We start from the raw sequence: 19502 nt of genomic DNA on the forward strand, positions 1-19502 counted from the left end.
CTTGATTGCGCAAGCCACGAGCGAGCTTTGTTTTCATATTATGCCACCAATAAATTAGCCATTTGTATCTAACTGAGCCGAGAAGACGTGGCTAATTTTGCTGATGTGCTTGAAAACTATGATAGCCTAGAGGCAAAGACTCCTTCTTCTCTTTCGAGGGTACTGAGCTTGATCCCCAGCATGCACCTTTAACTTTTCAAAGTTATGTGCGTTTCATGCAAATAAATATATTTAAAAAAAATAAGTCGTTTTAAGTAGTAAGTAAGTTTGCATTATAAGTGATGAATTATTTATTATTTTTGTAATAACGTTAATCTTTTTTTAAATTTTTGTGTTGCCCTATTTTTTAATATAAGTTTAGTAATTCGTGGATAATGATGTGGGTCTTGCGCTAATGCTATTTTATTTTAAGATGTCCTTTTTTTAATTTTTGCATGACTGTCCGTTCTCCCTAATAAATAAATAAATAAATAAATGTCTCTCGCAACAACAACCTCACTGCATACCTAACAAAGAGATCAATCTACTTGCTTTTTGGCAAAGAGTTAGTTCAAAGTATGGAGAGTAAGAAAAGCTTTTTATCCCAGAAAAACGAACGGTTCCTACGGTATTTATAAAAAACCCGTAATAAACGCAAACGAAGAACGACACCAGAATGTACTTAACCTGGGTCACTGATCAAACAAAATGGCACCGACTTATAGGTACTGTAATATTATAAGAGCAAAAACAGACCTAAACAGACCTTGAGAAAAGAAGAAGCTTTATCAAGAATTGGGCAATAAAATACAAAAAATTTAGCGCGTTCTAATTAATAAACTAATAAACGTCATTTTTAAAACCCTAAAACATGTATTTTAACTTTTAACCAATTTTCATCGATATAACTGGAATAAATAACATACTTTCATACTAAATATTTTTAATATTTAACTCATCGAGAGAATATATTTGAAATAGTCACATAGCCTTTCTCAAATAAATAATAGTTTTATTTGAGAAAGCTTTAGCTTTTTATAGAAAACCGAACTAAAAAATAGAAAATAAATTTTAATAAATTTAAATTAAGAATAGTGTTAAAAATTTGAATAAATATAAATTAATAATAGTGTGAATAAAAAATATATTTTATTGAAAAAAAGCGTGGGGTGCATGGTGTCAATAGTTATAAATATTTTATTGACAGATATGAGTAGAGTGATTATTATTTTGATAATATCTTAAAAAGCACCCCACGCTTTTTTTATAATAAAATATATTTTTTATTCACACTATTATTATTAACACTATTCTTGTTGTAATCTTACACACTATTCTTATCACTATTCTTGCTGTCATCGATCCTCGATATGTCTACAAAGTTTGAATCAAATCTGATCGTTCCAGTGGGTCAAAATCGCGCCCAAAGAAGTCGGTTACAAACAAGCATACAAACATACAGGTGAAGTTAATAAAAAGCGTGTAAAATTCCAGAGATCAGTGAAAATCCAAAAAACATATTTAAGTCAGGAAAAATAACCATCTTTAACACATATATCAAGCACTTCCTCAAAATTCTCCACTGGCTCTCGAAACATAGGTTGGATAGAGTATGTGGTTACAATCCGTTCGGAGTTAACTTGCAAAGGTTAGCCTGAGTTCGAATTACTAGAAATAGGTAAGTTTACACTAGAAATCCGTGTATTTTTTGCGACGAATAGCTTACTTGTTACTGAGAAATGTACCTACGTAATACAAGGGTCATACCCCGGTGGATTCTGACTTCACTTTCGGGGTGACAAGTTCGAATCGTAGCACACACCTCTAATTTTTCTTAGTTATGCGCGTTTTATGCAATTAAAATATCACATGCTTGGTGAAGCAAAACATCGTTAGGAAACCTGCCTGCCTTTGAATACCAGAGAGCTATTTTAAAGTAATCTTAGTTTATAATTTTTAGCAGTAAAACTCTACTAAACAACTTTTCTTACATGTCTTCTTACGTAAACAATCTTTAATTTTCTAATTAGAATAAATATCGTTAAGAAAAAATTATAAACGCTTTAATAAAGAAGATCTCGTTTTATTTTATTTATTTATTTCAACACATTTGTTATCTTCTATTTTGAAAACGTACTTTACACTAACAAGTGATGAAAATATTGATTACATATCTCATTGCTGAGTAAAAGCCTGAGTAATTAATTAATGAAAAAAATCAGTATCCGCTCGGAGGAAAGTGACTTGTTCCGCCCACGTGCGTTGAAGGTTATTATCACTAAAAAGCCCGCCAACCGGCATTGTAGCAATATGGTGGGTCTATTAAAACCCTCAAGTTAGAGGCCTGTTCTCAGTATTAATAAAAAGAGGGTGATGATTGTAGTGACGCTTCTTTTGCAATGATTTTAATAAACAAGCGACTTGTTAGGGTTCTCAGTGTCATACACTATACGACGATACGACCAATCCAATATGACAAAAATAACAGATTAAACTACGCATTGGAAAAACGAGTTTTTTATATAAGATAGCAATGGTTATCTCATGTAATATTCTTTATTTTTATAAACCCTAACGTGATATTGTGAAATATGTGTATGTATGTGTGAGGGCAAAGTTATAAATGAAATCTAATCTAAAATATAAAAGTATTTTCCACGACTGGTAAGATTTTTGCATTTAAAGCGTCCATTAAGAAGTCACGACCCCATCTTATATTGTTGTATCACGAAAAACTTTAAGGTTTTAAGATTGAATAAATATATCTTATGGCCTGGCAAGTGTGTAGATATTATGTAGGCGGTAACTAATGTTTTTTATTCTACAGAGCACGGGTCTCCTTCCATGCTATGTTCCGGTCTGAAGGATTTTAAGAAGGATTTCGGCCGTAAGATACTGGCCCAGTGCACATTAGTCGGCTTCACACGCCTTTAGAATTGTACATTTTTTTTTAATCACTGAATTTTACCATTCAAAGTTAATTCAACCATTTTCTTTTATTTACTACGACAATACACACCGCCATCTAGCCCCAAAGTAAGCGTAGCTTGTGTTATGGGTACGAGGATAGCTGATGAATGTTTTTTTTAAATAATACACATAAATTTGCACATTCTTTCTATTCTCTACTGTGTGTTGTTTTTTCCTTCTTCTCCACCTTATTTAAAGGAAAAATTTGAATTCGTTGGTCGCCCTGGTGAAGTTCTCCGTACTGCAAGGAAATTGATCTTAAGGGTGCCTTCACATAATTCATCTTTCTTCCACCGATCTTTCACTGTTCAGGCTGTTAAGCTTTGGAATGCCTTGCCCCTTGAAATCCGAGAGGCACAGTCTATTACCATTTTTAAAAAACTTGTCAAAGATCATTTTTTGTCTGCATCTGCGGATCTTTAACTTGCCTATTCCCTTCTGTTTTATTTGTGGTTTGTCAATATTGTATATATTTATTTATTATTGATATTAATTATATAGGTATATATTAATTATTATCACTATCTATATATTTTATTGTAAGTTTGTTATATGTACATATTATATTTGTATATATAGGTTTATGCATGTTTATTTGCAACACAGTACAGTTAAATGCACCACCTACCTCTCTTCTTGAGCTGTTTTTAACGCCTTTAGTTGCCTGGAAGAGATCGCTATGTAGCGATAAGGCCGCCAAATTGTATACCTTTTGTTAAATTTTTACTTTTAATTTGTTATGTTTATGTGGTGTACAATAAAAGTGTATTCATTCATTCATAAATACTTATAATATACAGATAAACACCCAGACACAGAAAAACATTCATGTTGATCACACAAACATTTTCCAGTTGTAGGACTCGAACCCACGACCTTAGACTCAGAAAGCACAAATCGTTGTCGTGTTTTAGGCCGAAAGGCGGGTACACGGTCAACGAGGTGACAGGGGGGGTTTTAGCCGGTAAAAGTCTAGCTGAGGATTTCCCCTACTGTAAGCAGTGGCGTGCATAGAGGGCATGTACAGGGTATGCAGATAATATAAAATGAAGAAAATCTCCAGTACGAGTTATAAAAACTGAAGGGTAGGCTTTTCATAACTCTTACATTGCCAATCCTCCAGTTTTTTATAACTAGTACTGGAGATTTATTTCATTTTATATTATCTGCCCGCTTAGTGCAAGCCCTGTGCATACCCTGTATGCACGCCACTGCCTGTAACGAAAAAAAAATAAAGACGCAGGGTCGCTGCCCACTACTTCACTCGCCCGTTATAATTTACATTGTTATTAACGTCTATCTATTTTTTATCTTAAGTAGCTGAACCAATATTGTTAATGTTTTCACCAACAGATAGTTTCTCTTGGAGAAGTAGGCCGCCCGTGTGAAACTGAGAGCTAATTATGTGCATTTTTAATTTCAAACATGTCTACATACATATTCATTTTATTAAATAGGAAATATTTTTTCTATGAATCATTGTTTATACCAGTTTTTTATAAAAAAATAATAATTTTTGCTCTAAATTTAATCTAAGGAAATGAATAGATGCTAACAATACCTAAAATGTCAAGGTTTGAAAAAATATGATGATTGGTATTTTACAAATAATATGTACTAAATAGCACGACTTTTATGTAGCATATTTATACTACACATCTTAAACATACTAAGTTAGTTTTATAATGCCAAAAGTTTGTTAGTTAAGGTGTCTATACACGTGCAATCAGTCGCAACGTGTATGTCCATATTTCTTCACCGTTGGCGTTTTGGAGGTTTCCACCTGCAGGGCTAGCACAGGCAGAGTCAAGTTTAAAGCTGCGTTCCAGCCGCCACGCCCACCTCCGAAACTAAAGCTATGATTATATTATGTTCCAAACCAAGTTGTTGTATGAATAAAGTATACAGTTCAGCATGCAAGAAACATAATAATTGTTGTGTGCGTATGTTTGCGTGTGTGTGCATGTGTATATGTGTGTGTGAGTGTGTATGTTTGTTGTGAGTTGGAGTGATAATGCGAGCGTGTGCATGTGCATGAGGCGTACCAAAAGAGTTTATGAAAATATAACATTATTTAACTACTTATAGCAGTTTTTCAGTCTGTTCGTAAGAGAGTGACTGAAGCCGTTTGGAAACTTTTGCTTTACAAACGTGAGTTGTGAGGGGGTGTATTTTTAATAATTTGTTAGCTCTATTGTACAGTAGGCAACTGAAGAAAGGATAATGCCGCTTGGGAATTGCAGTACTAACAGAACACTTAAGTAATATTTCAGCCATCCTCTTAATATTATGCCAGTGAGTCGATTATGCCGATCTAGCAATCGATATTTTAATTTGCATATTATAACATAATCTATTATGCTGTAAGAATGCATAACAGATAACTAATACATTGTTTTCTCTGACCTTTATACCATAAAAGCAATTTGTTCTATTTAATATTAAGGTCAGTATAAACCAGTATAAGTTTAAAAGTTCCTTGACACAATATGTTTACTATCGGCGCAATTAATACAACACAGGGTCTGTATTTCTTAATGGATGCGTAGTTTTGTTTGGTTACTTACTTCCTATACTAAGAAGGATAACAAATAAATACATAAAAAAACAGGCATCTTTTTCTGCGTATTTTTACTGGACGCTTGGAATGGAGAATTGACATATAAATGATGGACTTCCAAAGTAAATAACAAAAATAAATCCGGTTAAAACTGGTTAGGAATCCAAGATGAAGGGGTTTTATTTATAACAATGACCTGATGGGTTACTGGGAAACCGTCGACTTTAAACAGAACAACTTCGCAGACCATCCACAGAACACGCCCTACCAATTGGCCTTGTGCCCATCAACCTTAGGGTTAGACGATAAGCTGCATGTGCCCGTAATTACATCAGCAACCGCACCATTTGGACCGGAACATAGCAATGCTGCTTGGCCGCAGAAATAAGTATGCATAAGTTCTTCTCCGGAAGAGCTCTGTCACCAAAATAGAAGTACTATTGAAATGTAATATATAATATAATATTTTTTTCATGCAACAGCCCGTAGATACCACCACGTGAGATTGCAGGCAAGGGATAACTTGGAGTGGAATAAACAAAAAAAAATTATAAGCGTCCGTTTAGCTTTCATACCGAAGCACCTGTGAGTTCATTTTGTGAGGTTTTACACCATCCAAAGAAAGCGCCATCTCGTGACAGTATACTGTTTGACGGTTTTGTCACTAGATGCCGTTCTTTCGATTCAATACAAATCGTAGTTAAATTTTACGCGATCGAATAGGTAGACGTAATTAAAAAACCACAGTCGCTCACTCTGGAACCTAGGCAATGTGTTTGACGTGGATTATATTAAATTTTGTACAGACAACACAAATAACAATCCATTCGTATACAAATATAATTCTACGCGATTTCTGTAGGTTTCTTCTTAATGAATACTGCCTTGAGTAAGAATCCTAGATCAGCAACACTTGACTTGTTTTATTGCTATTTTATGCTAACTTGCCGCATAATTGTACAGTTTATAATTACGACTTTAACAATTTAATCATTATTTTCGAATTGAGATGTTCTGTTCACCATTTTTGTAGTAACATCTTGAGAAAAATGCCTGTACGATACTTAAAAAAAATATTACGAGTTGATAATATCTGTTGGTTCTTATGTTTGGCGGGTTTAAATGATTAATACAACATATAAGTGATAAGTCGCCTTACTATGGGCCTCATAAGAAGGCTCAAAGTCACTCAGCGGGCGATGGAGAGAGCAATGCTAAGAGTATCTCTACGTGATCAAATCAAAAATGTTGAGATCCGTAGTAGAACTACAGCTACCGACATTGCTAAGCGAGTCGCGAAGCTGAATCGGCAATGGGCGGGGCACATAGCTCGGAGAACCGATGGACGTTGAGGACTTAAGGTGCTGGAATGGCGACCCGCACCGATGAGCGCAGGGAAGGTCGGCAGCCAACGAGCTCCCCACGACATTAGGCGAGTCGCTGGGAGCTGCTGGAGGCAAGCGGCCCAGGACCGTGGATTCTGGAACTCCCTACAACAGACCTTTGTCCAGGAGTAGACGTCAATTGGTTGAATTTATGAAGATGAAGACGATAAGTGATAATAAGCACAACGGGCGGCATGGGGGGCAGTGCCAATTTTGTAATTCCAGGATGGTACTTCTTTAAGTCTCCAATCTGGAAGTTTTTCGACGCATCAACCAAACACTCGAATTTTAACACACCTTTAAGAAAAGTTGAATATCTGGGGCACGTGCTAGGGCACGGCATATGAGCTCCTACAACTTATCATGACCGTTGCTATATTCCCAATAGGGGAGTTGGTCGCAGAAAAAAGTCCTGGCTACGCAACTTCCGAGGTGAACTAGAATTGTGAGTAGGTATAGCTGAGTTACCGCGCGAAGAAAAGACAGGAGTATACAAAGCTGACTGCGAACCTTCGCTAGACGGAAAGACATCCCAAGAAGAAGAAGAAGAAATAATTATAAAAGTCATAGTCCGTAAAGGGTAGGGTCCAAGTCCAAATGTAGATAATTTAGATGTCAATTTTTTTTTATTAAAAACCAGACCAGAAAACCAGAAAGTTATGACTTTTTGTGTAATGGAAACGAAAGATATTTTTCAACATTACAGGAATTGTTTAAAAAGTGTCTTAAAAACATTAATTTTAATACAATTTTTTTGTATCGACAAATCACAGCTATGGAATATAATATATACAGGATTACAGTATATTGGTTAAGTAAGTAGGTTACATAATAAATAGAGCATTAAAATCATTCATTAAAAATTAACTATCTCACTAAGTCTTCGTATCTTTAAATCGAGATTCCATATTTCACAAATATAAAATAGTATTGTGACGCAATGAATAAATGACCACACTCCACGTCGTTTTAGGACAGAACACCTTCATTTCCAAGAAACGTATGCAATATTTTTTGTCGATACTGTAAATTTTCAGACAACTCCGTAGGTATCCAAAACTTTAAGTTTGAATAGTAAGAAATCCGGATTTTTACGTTTGTCTAAATGCTCTGTGTACAAGAACTTTTCACCTACCTACTATCTATTTTGTGATGTCAAATGGGTGATTACACTTCAACTGTATTTGCTTTCATTAATATTTCTCTGAAACGAATGCCAAGCTATTAATACAAAAATAGTACAAAAATTATAACCAATGGCTGCTTGAGTTTCTGCCAGCTTTTAAACTAGTGATTTATTGCGAGGTCTAAAAGTACTTAAAGAATTTAGTTAGACGTATCCTTTTCACAAGATTAAATCTGTTAACTAAGTTAAATGAAGGGTTTTTATAGTTTTTGTAACATTTCCAATAAATTCGCCCATTTTCTATTACTAGCTACTAATTTTTTATTAACTAGCACATGTCGCCCTAATTTTTTTTAATCAATGGTAGCGTCTCTAATGCAGATAAACTGACTTTTCAAACAAACTTTTAAACAAGTAACCATATTTACTTGAAATTAATCTCTTTTTTGTATTAGTTGAAAGCTTCAAGACCTGCCTTAGACTAACTGCTTGCCAAATAACTTGGCCTGATTTTCTAAATAAATAAATGGTAACTCTACGGCTGTGAATAAGTTTCCCATTGCGCTTATGTCGAAAATTTCTTGTGAAAATCCGAACTGAATTTGATTGTAATCTTCATTACACACATATAGTTCAGTCGGTTTCGTGCGGATGTGAGTTTATTATTTTGTAAGAGTTAGTAAAGTGGTGATAGCATATTCAGTATTCCTTTGGAATATTTAACATCATGCTGCGACCGTATGGGTAGGAAGGCGATGCGACGCTGAGGGTCGTGGTTTTTTTTTTAGCGGACAAACGACCAAGTGGGTCACCTAATGTTAAATGGTCACCGCCGCCCAAAAATCTGCAGCACTAGAGGAGCCACCGATGCGTTGCCGGCTTTTGAGGAGTTGTTTTTTAAATTAATGTATTTTGTGCGTTATAGCGGAAAGTTTGTATCGTAAAAATGTGCTCATCAGAGTACGCGGACGAAGCCTGCGGAATGGAATATACTACGAAACCCAAAAATCTACACGCAACATAAATCACACACTATTTTTTCAAATTTTTCTTATAATACAAACAATCTTTTCATTACTTTTTAGTTAAAAAATATGTTTTAAAAATATAAAAATACAAGTGTATTAAAACGACATTTTCTTTATGTACTTGGTTTTTTGTTATTTACTTAACAATTTAAAATAAAATTTCACTCATTACATTAAAAAGTAACGAAAAGAGTGTTTACATTTTAAGACAGGTTAGGAAAAATAGATTACAAATTCTGGGGCACTAAATATTACTTAGAGCGACATTTGGTCACAGAATTAAGAAAATACAGAATCCTCATTCAACCATTATTGTATGCAGTGCATTGTGTCCAAAAACATTGAAAATGCCCCGCGCACGTCTTACTTTACACTTTAAACCCGCGACCACCTAACTCACAAACTTTTCTTTCTATTGCAATTTAGAGAATAACTTTATTATTTTTTTTATTTATGATCAGCCTGCCTATATCCAATGTGCCTAATAGTTCAAATGTTATGTTTCAAATAAGATTTTAATCTAATAATTAATGTGACAATTTATTAATCTAAGTGTTATTATTATATTCTTTTGACATCAATTAGTTGGGCGGTTGTATCTATTTTGTAACATTGCATGCCAAATTATTGGCAATAATACACTGTACCTTAAACCAACATGTAAAACCTTATTGACGTGTATTTTGCAATAAATGATTATGATTATGATTATGATAATCGCATTTTATAACAAACACTACTGAAGCGGAGTGGTTTGAAGCCTCAATATAAGTAGTGTTCACGGGTTCTGTATATTCATAATTCTGTGCATTTGTACGGTTCAAGGTTTAATGACTGTTACCGAATCAATTGAATATGACCTAACAGCGGATTCCTTATTGTTAAAACCAGCCTTGAACTCCGCTGGCGGAAACTAGAATAAAAGTAACCCACGCATTACTTTACTAAGAAATTCCAATGCTCATATATCTGTTTTACTATGATCATAATGTCGCTTAGTAACTAATCAAGGAATTACTGTAGGACGGTCAAACTTACTGAAACATTTGTCTGTTATGAGGCTACCTACTAAAAGATAATGCCGCCTTTTGTATTCTGCTTGTATTTTTATATTTCTGTTTTCTTTAACTTCATGTGGTGTACAAATAAAGAGTAATAATAATAAATACTATATACATTGGATATAAACAATCTTTTACAAGAAATGGTCACAAATTAGTGTCATCTGCATATCGTCTGCGAAAGGTACAGAAGTCATGTAGGATTGAGTTTACGCTGTTATAACATTCAGTTTCACCTCCTCTTCTATTAAAATTCTACGGTGATGATATTCACAGTAAAATTTCTGTGCATCACCGTAGAAGAATAAATGATAGAAAGAAAGTATTTACTGTCGGAACACAGATAGTTCCGAAGTTATTCCAGAGTTTTCAATGTTCGCTTCTGTCGGCAGCCCTTATGACTGCTTCTGTTTTATTTTTTTGGTATACTTAGTAAAGTTTTGACGGCTGAGTGGCGCAGTGGGCAGTGACCCTGCTTTCTGAGTTTATCAGTGTCTGGGTGTTTATCTGTATATTATAAGTATTTATGTGTATTCTATTCATAAAAAAATATTCATCAGCTATCTCAGTACCCATAACACAAGCTACGCTTACTTTGGGGCTAGATGGCGATGTGTGTATTGTCGTAGTTTATTTATTTATTTAAGTTAAAGAAGATTTATTGTCTGGTAGAAGCTTCAGCCGTGGCTAGTTACCACCCTATCAACAAAGACGTGCCACTCCAGTCATGTAGAAACCATTAAGGGGCATGGGCTTAATATAACTGCTATACCCCTAACCGCCGCTAACTATGGGCCTCATAAGAAGGCTCAGAGTCACTCAGCGGCCGATAGAGAGAGCTATGCTACGAGTATGTCTACGTGATCAAATCAGAAATGAGGAGATCCGTAGAAGAACTAGAGTTACCAACATAGATCAGCGAATCGCAAAGCTAAAGTGGCAATGGGCAGGGCACATAGCTCGGAGAACCGATGGACGTTGGGGTCTTAAGGTGCTGGAATGGCGACCCCGCACCGGTAAACGGTAGGTCGGCCCCTAACGAGGTGGACAGATGACATCAGGCGAGTCGCTGGGAGCCGCTGGAGGCAAGCGGCCCAGGACCGTGTATTGTGGAACTCCCTACAAAAGACCTATGTCCAGCTATGTCCACCAACGTCGATTGGTTGACATGATGACCCCTAACAGGTAAGCCCGTTATCATCCGAGACTATATCATCATCTTACCAGAAGGTAAGATGAGTGCTATCTTTAAGAAAAATAAAATTAAAAGTTTTATCTATACTTATAATAAATCTGTAAATGGAAGATTTCTGTACATTCAATATATTTTGAAAATTTTTACCGGGGGATGCTTTATAATCGATCCTGCATCTCTATTTATCCGCATTTGTCTTTCAAAATCCGCGCAATGGAGTTTAAGATTGACGTGTTTTTTTAGACGTGTACTTATAGTTGAAATACTATCAAGACTCAGAAAATGCTGTTTCGATTACGTTTTTTTTTTGACTGGTAGTTTCAATTAAGGCTATGTAACATCCAATAACTGCCATCATTAATGAGAAATGTTGCAAAAACTGCAAAAAATATCCTTTTTTAGAAATTCCGATGCGTGCGATGCGTGAGTAAGTATATCGGAATTGTTTCTTCAAAGTTCTATAAAACAGTCCGCGACAACATACGACTACTTTTTGAAGTTGATTTATTCGCGGACGAAGTCGCGCGGGTCGGCTAGTTTTATATAAAGCTGAAGAGTTTGTTTCTTTGTTGGTTTACTTGAACGTGATGATCTCAGGAATTATTGGTCCGATTTAAAAAATTCTTTCAGTGTTGGATAGCCCATTTACCGAGAAAGGCTATTGGCTATCATCACGTTAAGACCAATACGAGCATAGCACAAATGAATAATGTTCCAAAATTAGGGCATTTTTTCCTTTTGAGAGCTTGCGCTGCGTATACGGTAAAAGTATCGATAAAATCATGTAAGAAAAAGTTGTTCCAATGTAAAATTTAAAAAAAGTCCGCGACAGCATATGTCTATCTTTTAAAATTGACTTATACGCGGACGAAATCGCAAGGACCGAGACCGCTTGTTTATTTATACATATTCCAAAATTAAAGTCGAAAATTGAAATAAAAAGTTTTTTACAATTGTGATACCAGTGATACAAAATAAAACCAAAAATAATGCGCTGATAAAAAAAAACTAGGTAGGTAGATACTTAGTGGGCCTTGAAAGAGGTCTTGGGATTTTAATAAATTAGATAAACCTTTCTTGATAAGTGTATTGACATCGACCTTGTCGTCCTGTTTAGAACCTCCGGCGACGGCCTACTGGCGCAGTGGGCAGCGACCCTGCTTTCGAGTCCAAGGCCGTGGGTTCGATTCCCACAACTTGAAAATGTTTGTGTTATGAACATATGTGTTTTCCAGTGTCTGGGTGTTTATCTGTATATTATAAGTATTTATGTATTATTCATAAAAATATTCATCAGACATCTTAGTACCCATAACACAAGCTACGCTTACTTTGGGGCTAGATGCTGATGATGGGCGCGATGTGTGCATTGTCGTAGTATATTTATTTATTTATTTATAACCTCCTCAAATTAAATTCTGTTTTTCCTCTCTAAACAAAAATTACTGTCTCTGTTTTTCTCTCTAAAAAAAATTCTGCCGCTAAGCATTGTTGCAATGCTGTGTTCCGGTCTGAAGGGCTTGGTTGCCGGTGTAATTATAGGCACATGAGTCTTAGCAAATAAGCTTCAAGTTGATAGACACTGGGCGGCACTTTGCAAGACGTGTTGTTTCCTTCCCTGCGAGGTGTTGCTCTGTTTATAGGCGATGGTTTTCCACTTACCATCAGGTGGACAATGTGCTTGGTATGCCAATTATAATTATAAAAAAAAAAACTGTGTGTAGAAAAAAATACAACTGACCTTTACTACTTTACAGAATGTAAACAAACTATTATTCAATTAAAAATAGGGCTAAAAAATGAAACAGGTTTGGATGTTCTTTCACGTGTCGAATAACTAGAAACCAGTTTTCAATTTCATAGCAACACATTGTTTTTTTTTCTCAATGCAAATAATTTCCTAATAATAGAATTCATAGTTTTTTGATGTATATAATATTAATACCTAAGTATACATAATTATGAATGACATAAGTACATAAATAGATAAACTTTTTTTATTAAAAAAAATGTTGCTTATGCTCGGGTCAAACACTACACCAATTATTACGAAATTTGGTTTAGACATAGCTCGCATTTTGGATACAGTTATATATTGAGAAAAACAATATTTGTATGTAAAGCTTGAAATCAAAACCCATCTTGACATTTTTTTAAAAAGGTAGTCCTAGGATACTTTTGGCGTGGAAAAGTAAACAGTTCCCGTGAAAAAAGAGGGACAAAGTAGCTGGCAACATCTAGTAAAATTTGTTACTTATTTACTTATTTTTTTATGAAATGTTGCATTTATATACTAATATACAAATACAATACAATACAATATATATACAAATGTTTGTCTCTACAGCTTATCTAGCTATAAGTTACCAGGGGAATCGGAACTTATAGTGATCTGAGTACTTTTTGTTCCTATATTGTGTGTATCTTTTAAAGTTGCATGCTAATCTAACCTAACGAAGTTCATAATGTCAAGAAGCAACAATAAGCATAACATAAAAAAAGGCTGCATAGATCTTGACCTTGGCCTTAAAAAATAAGGTTTTTATATCTTTATGATTGAAAAAATTCAGTATGTTGCCGGCTTTAGCGGCATCCTCTCTGCTACGATTGAAAGCCGGTTGACTAATATTTATGGGTAATCCCCTTAAGAATAAATAAAAAACCACTGTGTAAAAAATAAGATTCCACAACATTTATTTATTTCCAACTTACGACTAGTTTACAGGAATTTCCTAATGCACTAGCGTAGATACTGATGCCTACCTACACACTACAACATAAAAAGAAGAGTGCTGGTTAAAAATATTACAATCTAAAGAACATCCATCCATTATTTTTTATTCCCTTGTATGCTAAGAAGACATCTTTAAAAATCATAAAATACTATTAATGCTAAGGATATGTTTAAAAAAAAAATCTCACTCAATAAATTAGGTAATAGAAGTAGTTTCACTTACATCATCGTGGATCAGATGTTCACTGTTTACTTCAACAAACAATGAAAAAACTGCGACCAAAAGCACTCGTTCCCATATCATCATGAAAATTCATTTATGAAGACAAGAGTTAAAAAAAAAACATCGCAAAGTAGGCTGTATGACTTTAAACCTTTGCTCCAAAGGAACTTAATAATATATCCTTAAAACTGGCTCACATTTTCTACTACAACTTTTACTGTTTACATTAATTATTTAAAATTGCAATTAATGTAAATGTTTTTGTTTCTAATCTCAATTTAACTTCTGCACTGATCATAATAATATTTCACACATCGTGTCTTTCCCGCGCAAATTTAATATATTTTTTTTAATTTCTCAAACCAAGGCAAAGGCAAAGATTATTCTTTATACAAGTGCCATAAACAGAAATATTTTTTAATGTTACGTTATTATTTTGTTTTTGTTGTGAATACAAATAAGAATGGCTGCCTAACGGCAGTTCGCGACGTTTCGCGGTCTGCGACTGCGTTTAGTTAGCGCTGGCGATTTAGATCGCGTTTTAGAAGGGAGGGTTGGGATCGATGAAACGATCACTCGCGAATTCGAAATAATTGCAAATCACATTGTTGTAATGGAGTTTATGGTAAAGGTAAATAACTTGACGAAGTAAATAATAAAATATAGCGAAATTTACGATCTTTATAGTTTAAAAAATATATATCGCGGTATTTATTTATAAAGCTTTTTATGTCATTAGTTATATTGATTTAAAAATTTTAGAGGCATCCTTAAGTTCTGTATATAGGTAAAGGTGAAAATAAACTAACGCTATTCTAGTTCATTATTGAAGATTGCACACAACTGCTGTTTTTATGAACATACTTTATTATTATTAAAATTATGGGGAAATAATGGTTATTATGAATTAACTAATAGGGTTTCGCTGTAAGCTTGGTAAAATATATTTTGGCCACTAAAATAGTCATAAATAATATTGATGATATGATTAAACGAAACTAGCGCCGCCCTTCAGACTACTCGCAAATCTGCTCCAGTGTGACGCCGCGTTACACGTGTTACGATGCGTCCTCGAAAGGGCGTTGGACTTGAAGGCGAGATCTTTCTCTGAACCTCAAGTACATAAGGTATGTAAACTTTATTCATAAATATTTAAATGTATGTGAACTTTTAGCCACATATATAATTATATATTAAGGATTATTAATCTTTATTCTTTGGTATTATTACTTTAATTAAATAAAGCCTATATTTTTTTTATTTATGATCAGCCTGCCTATATCCAATGTGTTAATAGTTCAAATGAAGTATATCAAAATAAGATTTTAATCGCTATTAATTAATGTGACAATTTATTAATCTACGTGTTATTATTTTATTCTTTTGACATCAATTAGTTGGGCGGTTATAACTATTTTGTTACATTGCATGCCAAATTACTGGCAACAAACTGTACCCTAAACTAACATGTAAAACCTTATTGACGTGTATTTTGCAATAAATGATTATTATTATATATTTGTATATTATGATACTTCTGGATAAAGTAGCTTACTATTTATTTACTACTTTATTGATGAAATAATTAATTAAATCGGCAGAGTTCTTTCAAAGTTTATCGTATCAAAATGAATAATATAAAAACAAAACTCTTAATAACATTAGTATACAAGTGTAGGTGTAATGAGGTTTTTTAATTATATTTTTTTGTATACAAAAAGTATACAAAACTGTATCGTCAGTGTTAATTACGGTTTGTTTCACTGGGATAAAAAGTAGCCTATGTTACTTTACGAAAAAATCAAGAAGATTGGCCGCTTCGTTAGGGAGTGAAGAATGGACAAATAAACAAATACATTTTCGCATTTATAATATAAGAATATTTATTGTATTTTTCATTATGGAACAAGGGACGTAAATAGCCGTTCAACTGTGATATGTCCATTTCTCTCATGTAACATATCTATTACGTAATAGATCCATATTTAATTTGAAATTGGAATACAATAGTAATTACCTTCCTTTGAAAATGAGAGAAACAGTGAAAATGTTTCTGCATCAAGAGTTCCGTCTTACATACAGTGGCGTTAGAATATAAACGGGAGGTATGGAGTCGCTTGTATTTTTTTCTCATTATTACTCTACTTATAACATAATGTACAGTAAAACCGATTGTGGTTTGTGTGGCACTTGTGTAACACATTATTTAAGTATTTATTTTATTACAAATAAAAAATAAAAAAATATTAACGTGCAAGTTTGTCTGTTTGTTTGTTAGTTTATTTGTTACCTATATTTGGCTTGGATAGGTAAAATGGTAATAGTGTAGGTTAGGGCTTCGGCTTCTCTTTCGAGGGAACTGATTTCGATCCAAGGCACTCACGTCTAACTTTACGGATTGTGCGTATTCATTTTACCAATTTTAATAGCACTTGCTTTAACGGCGATGGAAAATATCGTAAAGAAACCTGCATGCTTGAGAATTCTCCAGAACATTCTCAAAGGCGTGTGAAGTTGACAAATCCGCATTTAGCTACCGCCACTGTAGTGAACTTCGGCTTAAACCCTCCTAAAAGGAGACCTGTGCCCCCCTGTGGTGGGCTGGTAATTTGTTGATAATGATGATGATATGTTCTTTTTTATTCCACTACAAGTTAGCCCTTGACTGCAATCTCACCTAGTGCCACAGGCAGTGATGATGACCGTAGCGGGCTAACCAGTTAGGGAGTATAGTAGTCATACCCCTAATTGGTTCCTACGCGACATCGCCCCGGCACACTTAATCTCTTAGCGGGTCGTCTTTGTTGGTAAGGTGGTAACTAGCCACGACCAAAGCCACCCACCACACGAGACCAGAGAAAAATCAAAAATAATAAATTCCCGAATTGCCGCTGCCGGGAAACGAACCCAGGACATCCTACTTAAATTCATAGCGCTTACCGTTGCGCCACGGAGGTCGTTAAAATAGTTACAATAAGGAATAAAATTATCTTTAAAGCAGCATGCGTCTCTATGGATGTTTCTGTTCCGTTGAAACGCAGAGATCTATTCGATATGTCACATATCGTGGTGTACCAAGCATTGTTAATGAGACCTTTCTCCCAATAGCAGATATTTAGCTCGTCTGTTGATACGTACAGTACAATGTACGTATTGGAGCGTATCTTGAAGGAGAAAGGAACGTGACACTCTTTTGTCGCAATTTGGACATTTAAATGATGACTTTGAAGATTCAATGATGAGTATATTACATTGACGTCTAGTGGCGTATATTAAGATTCAGCGCCGGGACCTTTAATTATTTATTGACAAACAAGAGATAAAACTGTTTACATTGTTCTTGAGGAGAAAGCGGGAATAGGAGGGGATCAGATTACAGCTGTCACCACCCCTCAAGTATTATAACGGAAAACGGAAAGCAGCCTTCTCTGTTCCTATACCCATTGGTGTTGTACGAGGTGACTAAGCTATATAACGTAGAAGGGGTTGCAGGTCCCCTGTGCTTCTACTACCACATGGTATCACCAACCAGTCTCCCAGCGCAGCGTGGTGTATATACGCAAACCCTCTGGGTGAGGCCTTTGAATTTTAGAATTCAAAATTTAAATTCATAATTCATTTATTGACGTTACAAAAGAGCTTATAATCTTGGTCTAGGTCTTGTTTATAAGCACTTTTATAACGTCTAGTCAGTTCGTTTGTAGTGAGTCTACCACCGGTTCTTTACTCCAGCAATGGACTGACATAGGTTATTGACTGAAGAATATGATTTCTCTCCTCCTCATTCGATCACGGAGAGCTAAACGCAACACAGCCCTTCATCGCACGATAAGTAACTCTGCTAAACGCAACATAGCCCTTTAACGCACGATAAGTAACTCTGAACTTTCTCATCAGGCCCATACTTAGCGACGATTTTTCTTAACAAGCTGTAATTATCCTTGCAGTTGGTAAAAGGTTAGTTCTGTTAACTGCAACATGTAAGTGCTCATGCGTGCAGGTACTTTCTCCGGAGCGTGAACGTGGTACCGTTTCTTTTGTCTTTTGTGACGGTCGGAATTAGTGTAAACACCTTTATGGTGGTACAATGGATGCGTTGAAGCTGATGCCTTTGTTCTCGTCTGGGTCACTGGGACGTGTTAACCAGATAACCAGTGGCGGTTAACCTTTGTAAACTTTAGTTTTTTTTTTTATATTATAAATATGCGATGCGACTATTAGTAGCATGTACATACTTACATATTAATTGTACGTTAAAGTATTTAAATATGTATGTGTTGTTATTATATTAGTTTATTATTTTCATTATGAACTTTTGATCTAAAGTCAAAGTCAAAAATGTCTTTATTCAAGTAGGTCGCACTTTTGATACATAAGAATTACATGGTAGTGAGATGATGGCGATAACCACATTCGTAAACTTAAAACTAAAGCTACGAGGGTTCCAATCGCGTCCTGGTTTAAGAAAGAAGCCCACAACAAACTTAGCCGGGTGTTTTTTTGTTGTTATCACCATCTCACAATGTCACAATGTCATTCAAAATTATTATAAGAGCAACCCGGTTAGAGCAATAATTCACAACCGAGCTTTTTTATCGATTTCGTAGTCCTTTATACTATAATAGGACTTTTCTATAAGCTTACGTTTAATACAAACTTTGAACTTTTTAAGAGACATCTCCAAGATGTCAATTGTAGAATTGTATGCATCTATGTGTGTATGTTTGTTTTGATGTATTAGTATGTATTTATTCGCATGTATGTTATATATATATAATAATTTTAAAAATTTGTACCACCAGCAGGATGGTACAAATTTTTAAAATTATATCAATTTTTAAAATTACAATATGTACTTTTATGTATGTTTATATGATGGATAAAATTTATAATTGAATATAAAAATTATATCCACCGACAATGGATATAATTAACGCGTTCACCTGCTAAAGTTTGGGAACATGGAATAGTAGAAGTTTACCCCCGTTTATTATTACACATAATATTTGGATATTATTTCTACTTGTGCGCAAGGCTCTAAGAGTTGATAAAGCTGTAGGAGGAGATACATTTTTTATCATTTCCCCGGGGATATAATTGCCTTCTGCTCATGCTAGCCATGCAGACATGCTTTTTTTTAAATATATAGACAAGTGCTTGACTGCCTAAGATGAAGCGCGCTTGCCTAGAAGATGCCTATTCACTCTTGATTTGAAGGTACCCAGATTATAGGTATCGGGG

The 19502-nt window shown here is 34.7% G+C and overlaps 1 protein-coding gene across 1 annotated transcript in view; it reads right to left on the reverse strand.

The window, feature by feature from the left end:
• The window catches only part of LOC120633305 (A disintegrin and metalloproteinase with thrombospondin motifs adt-1-like), a 75874-nt gene extending 61532 nt beyond the window's left edge, over positions 1-14342 (reverse strand). Inside the window, exon 1 of the mRNA XM_039903494.1 lies at positions 14262-14342. Within this exon, the coding sequence (XP_039759428.1) occupies positions 14262-14342 (81 nt within the window). The remainder of the gene's footprint in view (positions 1-14261) is intronic.
• Between the last annotated feature and the right edge of the window lie 5160 nt (positions 14343-19502).

This window comes from Pararge aegeria, chromosome 21 (genome assembly GCF_905163445.1).
Source record: "Pararge aegeria chromosome 21, ilParAegt1.1, whole genome shotgun sequence".
Taxonomy (NCBI): Eukaryota; Metazoa; Arthropoda; class Insecta; order Lepidoptera; family Nymphalidae; genus Pararge; species Pararge aegeria.